We start from the raw sequence: 10,300 nt of genomic DNA, 5'->3' as shown, positions 1-10,300 counted from the left end.
TGCTGAGGATAGCGCGTCATGCCCCCCCCCCCCCTTCCAGGACACCCTGGAGCAGCGTCTCTAAGTTTCAGAAGACGTCTTGTGTTCGGTTTTTAGAGACGTTTGCTTGCAAGGTGGGGGTGTTAGACAGTTACAGGGTGACATTTGGACCAGTTGCTGCGCAAAAAACGTCCACTTTACTTTTTTATTATTCCATGAGAACTTTAAAAAAAAAAAAAAAAAAGATCATATCTCAAACTCTCCAGTAGACAGTTGCTAAATATATCAACATATTTTTATATTATAGTAAAGTAAAATGAGCTGAAACGGATTTGATCTGCAGATTATGCCAGACGACCGAGTGGATCATGTTAATCTTCGTTCTTCCACACTAATGTAGCCTCTTTATTATGTTTTATTTATTTGATTTATTTATTCATGTATTTATTTATTTATCTTTATTTATTTTTTTCCCCTTTTTTTTTTGTCTTGTCCAGCATTTAAGCAGGCAAAATGGATTTTCTGGATGCTGTGTTCTGCTGGGCAAATTTACTTTGCCAAGGGAAGCATCATAGATATAACGCTCCCCTTGATATTCTGGATTTTAATTTTATTTTTCTATTTATTTTGCATAATTGTTTGTATTACAAAGTTTGTACTGCTGGACCGGACTGGAGAGGACAGAAGAGGGACAGAAAGAGAATTGAATAGAAGAGAAAACAGAAAACACCTTGTAGAGAGAAAAAGAGAGAGAGAAAGAAAAAAAAATCATGTATTTATTAAAATATTTTCTCCTTTCAGCTGCTGTGATAAGAAGAGACCATCATGATCCTCCTGACTTCCTCTTCTGGTATGTTTTCTTTTTGCCAATCTCATTTTCTGATCGGGATTATTGCAGTTCAGGGACGAGGTCCAGGAATTATGACTGAGGTCTGCGCGGGAAGGAAAGCAGCCTCTGATGTGCAAAAGTATTTTCTAGTACTTCATGACAACAGAATAAAAAGAAAACAACTTTTAGGTATAGACTGGGGTAAAATGTGTACTTATTATACTAATCCCACCTCTTTGCCGGCCATAACTCATCATCTAACTTCAAATGATTAAAAGTGTTATTGTTGTATCAGTTAAACCTGAAGCTGCAAACAGTTGGATTATTTCCTGCAGTTTATTTCTGATGTGTGGATTGTGAGTTGTGCTTTCCTTGTTTTTCGTTGAGTCGTTTTAGCTGTTACCTGGAAACATTGCACGGGTGTTACATAACAAGGGCCTTCCTGTCATGCTTTGCACTCATTAGGCAGCAATCCATAAATAGAGACCTGCTTGAAATTGACAGTGTGTGTGGCTCTGGCTTTGCCCCTGTTTTAGTAACCAAGGCAGTGCATTAAGTGGTTCGAGTAAAGCTTTCAGCAACCTGCACCGCTCTCCAATCGTATTTACTCCGACTCAAGTTTAAAGCGCGGATGTTGCTTTCATATTAAATGTGTTTCCTGCAGTGTTTTAGCTTTGAGAAGTTGGTAAACTCAAATGCTAAGTAGTGACTTGTGTTAAAGGCCAACATGAGAAGTAAAAAGCACGCTGTCACATAAAAGTGCACGTTGTTGGCGGCTCTCTGCTTTGTCTCATTCGCTGTCTTCTTTCACATGAAGAGTCTCTTGAACTCGCCAGGCTTTGGAATCACAGGAAGTTCAGGGTGAAATACTGGTGAAGGGGTTGCTACTGCAACATTTAAAAATAAAAAGCAAAATCTGCAGGTTATTATCTGTGCATGTTGTCTGCGACAGTGCATGATATGAGAGAAAATCACAGGTTTACAACAGAGGAGGCTGATAGAGAAGAGACATGTCTTTGTTTATCTTAACTGGAGAAAAGTCAGCAGGTTTCCATCTTGCTGTTGATCATAGAGGATGTAAAGTTTTCTATCATTCACATCACAAATTCTTTTCTCATGGCAACAAAATATTGTGTTGCAACTGGAAATGCAATATTTGCTCATTATAGATTCTGCACCGTGAAAAAGTTTCTCACAGTAAAAACTGACCAACTAAAAGGAAACCCAACCAATTTACCTTTATTTGTATAGCGCCGCTTCACAACAATGTCATCTCAGGACACTTTACAGACACCGCAGTTCGAGCCAGGTCATAATAAATAACCAAGTTTAGGAAAACCATCAGATTATGAATCTTGACTTCGATCCAATCCCCCATCCTGAGCTGCATGTGGAGACAGTGGCAAGAAAAACCTCCAGCAGAAGCTGGCTCCGGGAGGGCGGCCAAAGGCCATTTCTGCTCACATACTTGAATTTTAGTATTTGGATTTGGTAAAAAAAAAAAAAAGACTCAGTTTGCTATTAAATTCAGGATAACCAGTTATCATTAATAATTGCCTTGCATGAGGAAACAAAATCATAATTTAAAATGCAACAATGGTGAAGAAAGAGGAGACACACATAGTGGAAGAACTCCTTTTTCACAGCGATTTACAAGGTTTCCGCTCTGACAACTTGACCCCTCGAAGATTAGCATTTGAAAACAGCATACATGTTGTGAAATGACTTTGTTGGGGCTGTATAGCCCATTCCAGCCCCGGCTGAGGAGGTATTAATAGATGTGAACAGTCTGTGTGAGTGCTGCTGCTACGTCCTTGTGTTAGGTCAGCGTTAACAGGCCAGTCGAACTCATGTCTGGTATTTGTCAATGCATTAGGCCCAATTCATTGTCATTGTAGCCAGTAGGGAATGGTGGTAGCCCCCTAAACATCTGTCCCCCTCCCCCCCACACCAGTGTTTATGTGTATTTGACCCAACAAGATTGTCGTAAAATGCTAACATTTCACATGCCTCCTGTTTAGATTTTGTGATATCAAAATGTTTCCCTTTTAATTTTGGAAGTTTATTTTTTTGTTTGAATTAAAACATGACATGTAAGATAATTAGCATATAATAACACATTGGTTTCTGTTGCATGCTGCAGGATGCACACGTCTGACTGCATCAATGTTCAGTAACAAATGCATTTTTGGGATTTATAAATGGATGAATGTATTGCAAGGTTGGTCTCCATCCAATAAGCATACATCTTGGTTAGAGATACTTCTTTTACAAATGATGGGGGAGCATGTTGCTTTACAAAGAGTAAGGAAAAAAAACAGTATAAAATGTACAACAGGGCTACGCAGTTATATGACGGATGCAGTCCTGCAGGTTTTCATTGCTTTCCTGTTCCAACACATTTGACTCAAATAGATGATGCAGAACTTCACGGGTTATTGGATCCATTCAATTGAAGTCATGTGTGTTGGAGCAGGGAAACACTGAAAACCTGCAGGACTAAGCCAGCTGTAGCCGTGGTGTGGAGCTACATTTAATATTCCTACGCAGTCAGATGACGTCATCCCGAAGTTTCCGTCCAAATGAGAAATAATTTGTAAACTAATCCCATTCGGACGCGCATCGGTCGTCCGGTCGCATCAGAAGCAGCTGAGCTAACAGAGACAGCTACTAACTGCTGCTGTTGCTTTGTTTCAGGTTTCTTCCGGTGCACCGACAAGCCCTTTCTGAGCGATCAGGCCACGAGACTCCAGATCAAAGAGTTTGCTCGTAAAAACGCAGCGAATGCTCTGTCGGTGGCCAACATGGTCATGGGCATGGCCTCTATCCTCAGCAGTCTTAACGGGTGAGTGAATGGCCTGTTAATGGAGTTGAGTGTCTGAAACGCAAGCCGGGCTCAGCCATAGGATGAACAAAAATCTATTGGTCTGATTCTTGGAAATGGACGTGTGGCCAGCGTGTCAACCTAAATAACACAACACAGTAAAAGATTTACTGTTTATGTGAGAGAAATGAATAAAAACAACTTAATGGAGACAGAAATGACACAATTTCAGTAAGTTGCATGAGAACATATAGATAAAAATGTTGTTTCTCATCAGATTTATGTTGATTTTGTTGTGTTTTGCCCTTCAGGTTCAGTAGAATTAATATTAACAGCAAGTTTGACTGTGTTAGTGCTACTAAAACTTTAAAAAGCAGTAAAAATCCGACAGAGGAGCTTTAAAGGCTGTGTAACTTTGCCTGGAACTCTGTTAGGATCCAACCAGCCTTAGTTTCTCCCCTTTTTCACTGGCAAGACCCTGCACATATTTTACTCTACGAAAAGGGTTGCTGTCATCAAATAACTCGAGCTAGCACTCACTTGTTTTGTTCAGGCACCATCATGCCGCATGTTGGCTGGTTCTGATTGGCTACCTGCTGGATTTGGCAGATGGAGCGGTTGCCAGGCGACTCGATGCCTGCTCTGCACTGGGTAAGTGGATTGTTGTGGTCCATAGCTATTACCAAAGATAAACTTCAGCTGGGCTGTTGGCAGGGTTTGCTGCACAGTCTTTTGTGTGGACTTTCGAATTTGGCTGCGCAGTCATTAACAAAGGGAGCAAGTAAAAGGAAACTGTGCGACTGAAAAACTCGGGTTAGTCTTACAGAGCTGCGAAGAGAAGGATCTTAAATATTTTATATGGTGTTATTGGAGCTTAAGAAATATTTTTTCTTTCTTTAAAAGAAATATAGAAAAGAAACATAACATTCACTGCATTTTAACTACAATAAAAAAGCTTCAACATTTTCATTTTTCCAAGCGTCTGCCTGCATAATAAGCCGTGTGTGGGAAGATGCTGAATAAATAACAAGTTGCATATTTTCTTAGAAGCCCCAAAATAGCTCCAGGTGCATCATTGTTGGCCGCATGGGGGGCTTTGTGTGTCGACAAGCTTTTTTTCTGCATGACTTTGCAAGTGGGTGTGTTATTGTGCACCCCCCACCCCATGTATTTTGTCAAATGAACAATTACTTTCTGATTAAGCAGCCTAATTCCACGGGATCCCGCTCCAATTGTCTATTTTATCCCGTTGCTTTGGCTTCTCTGCATATCTGAAATTGCTAAAATTGTTGACCCTGGGCTGCGGAATTCCACCTCGTCCATTCGAGCCGTGGCCTGAATCACCTCATCCTCATCTGCTGAAAACATGCGCTGTCCTCCTGGGGGATAAAGAGACGAGGCAGCAGAGAATGTTGTTTATAAAAAAAGCTGACACTGAAATTTCCACTTTTTTTTTTTCTTCTTTGCACATACATGCACCACGTTACAGTTACGCACCAGTTCATGTTGGCTGTGACTGTGCCAGAGTGTGAAAATTGGATGTAAAGCTCAGAATTCAGGTAGAGGTTCCCCTGAACTTCCATTAAGAAGGTCTGACTTCGAGAAGCGCTTGCTTGATGGGAGATTGAGTTGGAGCTTCTATGGAATCAGATTTGTTTCAGAATCTCAACTCAAGCAAAAAACAACAATTAAAACCAAAACTTTCTAAAACTTAAGTAAATAAATTATCTCAAATTAAAAAATGATCAGTCATTATGAACACTATTAGGCTTTTATTTGGTTAAATTGAGTAATTTTGTTTGTAGTTTCCTCTTCCTCTTTCTCTCTTCTCGCTATTTTGGTTGCACTTCACAGTCTTCGGTTTTGATTCTTGATTGTTTGGTTTAGTTTCTGACACAAACCTTTCATGGGCGGGCTCTTTCAGGGGTGCATTCCCATTGGCTGGGGAGTTTTGGAGTGACACAGCTGTATCCCAATGAGATGTAAAAACACTTTCTTAGGAAGTTTAAGAAGTCATCAGCATTCATCTGTGCTGCTTAACCATAACAATGTAAACATCCTTAATACCATTAAAAGATGAGTTAACTGTTTACTTCTGAATCCTCATGAACTCAGCCACTTTCACTTTTCAGCACACAGTAGTTAAAACACTTCCCCATAAAAGACTTGTATCTAGAAACTGATGGAAACTGCACACTTAGTGATAAAACAGACATGGGTGTAAACATAACTCAAAGCTGAACTTGGCATACATATACAAGGGTTTAAACAACATCTGGGCTACAGCTGTGTCACTCAAAAACTCACCAGCCAATCGAATGCACCCCTGAAAGAGCCCGCCCATGAAAGGTTTGTGTCAGAAATTAAACCAAACAATCGAGAATCAAAACCAAAGACTGTGAAGCGCAACCAAATAGAGAGAAGAGACAAAGAAGAAAAGGAAACTGCAAACAAAACTGCGCAATTTAACTAAATAAAAGCCTAATAGTTTTCATGATGATTGATAATTTTTGATTTTGAGATCATTTACTTTACCTAAGTTTTAGAAGGTTTTTTGTTTTAATTGTTTTTTACTTGAGTTTTAAAAAGTTTTGCTTGGAGATTCTGAAACAAATCTGATTCCATACACTTCCAACTCAATCTGTTGGTTTCCTTTTATAGACTATTATGAATTGGCTTTCATTATGTTTTTTTTTTCCTGTCTGTAAAGCTTTATGAGATGGCATTGCCGTGATTTGACGCTATATAAATGAAGTTGAATTGAATTGAATTGAATTGAATTGAATTGAATTGAATTGAATTGAATTGAATTGAATTGAATTGAATTGAATTGAATTGAATTGAATTGAATTGAATTGGACATCCTCTCCTGGCAAGATTAGCCACTTCCTTAAAAGTTCCCCAGAAGTATCAGCAGTCCTACCAACTGAAACTTTTAACATTTAGGTGCAAAACTGGATGATTTTGCTGATTTCACCACCTTTGGGATCGCCACGTCTCTCCTGCTGAGGACACCTGACCTGCTGGACAACATCCTGTGCATGTGTTACGTCCTGTCCGTGTTCGTCCGCCTCTGCTTCTTCTCAAGCGGTGAGATATTTCACGGCGTCCTTTGCAATGTAACCATCCTGCAGCCACTTTACAACAAAGTCAAATTAGGTCTGGTTTGTCAACAGGGATCCCGTTCATGTACCGCGGCTTGCCCTGCATATACTCATCGGCCATCTTGGCCAGCGCTTCTTTGCTGTCGGGTGGAAACATGGCTGTCCTGCGCGTCATTGCCGTGGCCATGATCCTCTTCATGATCAGCCAGAACTTTTATCCTCACGACAGAGTGCTGGAGTCCCAGGCCTGGAAGAAAGTTGTGTACGCTGGAGGTAACGTCCTTAGGGGTGGGAAAATCGAATCGAAAAATTTAATCGGGATTTTTTTTGCTTCACAATTTTAAAATCGATTTTCTTGTTAAAAAAAAACAACTTTATTTTATTTATTTATTTATTTTTTTAAAATAAATAAAAATAATCCATTATAATCCATTGTTTATTTATTTATCTTTTTATTTGTCTTATTGGGCACTACTGTGTTGCTTTTTCCTAACTGAAATCAAGAAAAATTTAGGGCAAAAAAAAAGGTTTGTTCATATTTTTTGTTTTTATTGTAGAAAAATCAGCAATATCAAAGGATTGTGAGAATCGCAATTTAAATCGAATTGGCACCCAAAAAAATTAGAATTGAATCAAAAAGCATATTGTCACAGCACTAAAAGTTATGCTTAAATTCCAGCCCAATCTTAATCTTCTTGCTTATCAGCTGGACTCAGGATGTGCAGCACTTAGTGCCTCCATGTGTGAATAAATAATACGAGCAGGATTCAGGTAATTTGACCCAAGTTTTAGGGAGCAGTGACAGGAATCACAGTAGGAATTCAGTTTTTAAAGGTACAATGTGTAAGAGTTGCTGACACCTAGTGGTGAAGATGGGCATAGCAACAACTACAGATGTGAATGGATGTAGTCAGAGGCCAATGTCCCTCCAGTCCTGCACCTCGTAGATGTTTCCTGCTGCTAAACCAGAATGATGGCTCAGCTTTTCTGGGCAGAAACGAGGAGAAACATTTCATTTGAATGAGATGTGTTGGTTCAGAACTAAAACCTGCAGGACTGCAGTCCTGGAGGACTGGAGCTGGACACCCCTGTGTTCAAGGCTCCACTGGCTTCAGGTGCAGCGGTGACTGCACTTCAGCATGGCGTACATGTGCACTGTCTTCTTCTATGGTCTTTTTAAGGCGTAATTAATCCTAAAATGTGCTCTAGCACCTATCACACAAAGTCGTTGCTGCAGTTTTAAAGCTCAGCAACTCATCGCTTTGCATGATTTGAGCTTTTTGTCCTATTAGACACACCGTAGTAAAAATAGAGGCACAAATACAGCAAGTAGATATAAAAAGCTTATTCTAGGAAACAAAAACATCACATGATGTGCTACATTAAACTCTCAATGAGCTTTGATTTTGGTTACTTGCTGCTTCTTTGATTTGATTATATTTGAACAGCGAATATCTCTCCCTGCCTCTATCAGGCTCAAAGTTTCTGCATATTTAGTGAAATAAATCAACATCTGCTTGATGTTTTAAGACAACAGTTTGTTAAAGTAATAATAATTCTTATTTCTGCTTCTGTTATCATTTTTTTTATGCCTCATAATAAACCTGCCAGACTTTTCTGTTCTGACATTCAACTTTTTATTTCTTTTACTTCAGGAGTTGCCATGGTGTTCTGCTCCTCCTTCCCCCCTGCATGCGTGTACTACCTGCTGTGGTCCATCTCCTACATCTTGTTCCCAACATCCTTGTGGAGCAGCAAAGTGTAATCCACGGGGAAGGTTTGCCTCTGGGATTCAAGTCTGCTGCTGCTCCCTCCTATCATGGAGCATCTGAGCTTAAGAAATGCCCATGCATCATATGCGTACTCGACCTAACCCTTAATGTTATGCCTGACTGAGGATAATTACGATGAGGGACGAGTTTTGGATGAACCCTCTTGCTGTCTTCAGCCTTTGTTACATTAACACTGTTGTGTTGCACGTTGTAAAAACTGCATTTTCATGAGGTTTTATCTCATGTTTCTTTCAGTATCAACCCAACTCCCCTTCGGTGTCACGAACACATGGCAGTAAAATTTTACACATGGATGTAAAAGTTTATTTTACTGCAAATATTTCCCATGAATTAATTCCTTTAATGTGTTTTTATTTCCAGTTGAATTGGACAGAATTTCTTGAACTTTTCAACCTGCAGCAGATTTATGAGGTTTAGATGTAACACAGTAATGGGCATTGATTTGTGATCGATTCCCTTGCGGGGAGTTTGGGAGCAGGATCATAATTATTGTCGCAGAGTAAAGATTTAACGTCAGTCATCTTTTCTGACCTGCAGTTGTAAAAAGTTTGGTTTGAAGAGCACAACAACGGCTTTTCTGAAACTTACAGGACTTTCATTAATTTTTTTATTTTTTATTTTTTGGTAGATTTTTCCGCTTTTAAGTTTTAACTTTGTCCAGGAAATGACATGTTAGAGTTCCACATTTACTGTGTGTGATTTCTATTTGCTGCTTTTTTGTCTCTGTTTTAAGAGGCTTTTCTGTTTGAGTGGTCGGTGAATCCACAGTGGGTCGCTGTCACATCTCGCACCGCTCCTCAGACCGGAAGTATTATCACTGCATGTGTTTTTAAGTTATTCCTAAAGATGACTTCCCATAAACAAGCAGTGTTTTTATTTTTTTTTATTTTTCCTGTTCTGTGTGGTTTTGTGTAACCTGATCCTCAAAGAGGCGAAAGCTGCAAAACCTTGCTTATCCTGCCCTCTAGTGGCAAAAAAATCCCCCGACTGCAGCGCCTGCCTCATCTCATGGGTGTTGCAGGAAAAGCCACGTCTGGTTTTAAACTCATGGACGGTTCCTATGTGAACTTAAGAGGCTGACAGAACAATAAAGATGCCACTGCTGTGTCTTGGGGACATTTGCTGGTTTTATAACGCAGTCCTTTGTGACAAAGATCCATGTTTTTTTTGGTGTCACATGCTGCGTTTCACAGTGGGTATCTGCGCTTCTGCATTGTAAATGAGAAGCTAAGAATTATACTTATTCTGAAGGTTGATGATTATTACAGCACAGGCAAACAGGTACATGCACCTGGTCTTACCCCCTCTTATCACTACCGACGACTCATAGTTTTCATTCTGACTATAACCTTTAAAACCACCATCGTCGAGTTGGGATTTATAATTCAAGTTCAGTGATTTGAATGATTTAAACCCTATTTAAGCCATAAGTTACAGTTAAAGCAGCAGAAGTTATCGGTGGTAAATGAACTGCTCTGTGAGGGAACGCTGATGAGGTGGAGCAGAGGTGCATGATTCAAGACTCTTTATGAAAAAGAAAAGGAAAAGAAGGAAAATCCAGGTCATGTTTTCTGATTTTTATATTCATTTCAGCCCACTGTGCTACATGACGTGTATCCTGATAAGCAGCGCTGCACTCAGACTGGACACGGATCTGCTGTAGGACATTCTGTAGCGCATTCAGCTTTCCTGTGTGGGAGTTCTGCTTTTCAAACTGTAAAGTCACGGTGATGTATGCATGTCGAGAGCATTACAGATACAGAAACTTTAC

At 39.7% G+C, this 10,300-nt stretch overlaps 1 protein-coding gene across 1 annotated transcript; it reads left to right on the top strand.

Moving 5' to 3' along the window:
- Positions 1-804: 804 nt before the first annotated feature.
- tmem269 (transmembrane protein 269) lies at positions 805-8,501 on the top strand (the record flags this gene model as incomplete). Its single annotated transcript, XM_079238785.1, has 6 exons — positions 805-829; positions 3,506-3,653; positions 4,186-4,283; positions 6,579-6,722; positions 6,809-7,009; positions 8,392-8,501. 6 exons carry the CDS (start codon positions 805-807, stop codon positions 8,499-8,501), a joined length of 726 nt encoding a protein of 241 aa, XP_079094911.1.
- Between the last annotated feature and the right edge of the window lie 1,799 nt (positions 8,502-10,300).

This window comes from Telmatherina bonti, assembly GCF_933228915.1.
Source record: "Telmatherina bonti genome assembly, chromosome: 4".
Taxonomy (NCBI): domain Eukaryota; kingdom Metazoa; phylum Chordata; class Actinopteri; order Atheriniformes; family Telmatherinidae; genus Telmatherina; species Telmatherina bonti.
This window is presented reverse-complemented; position numbering and strand designations above follow the sequence as displayed.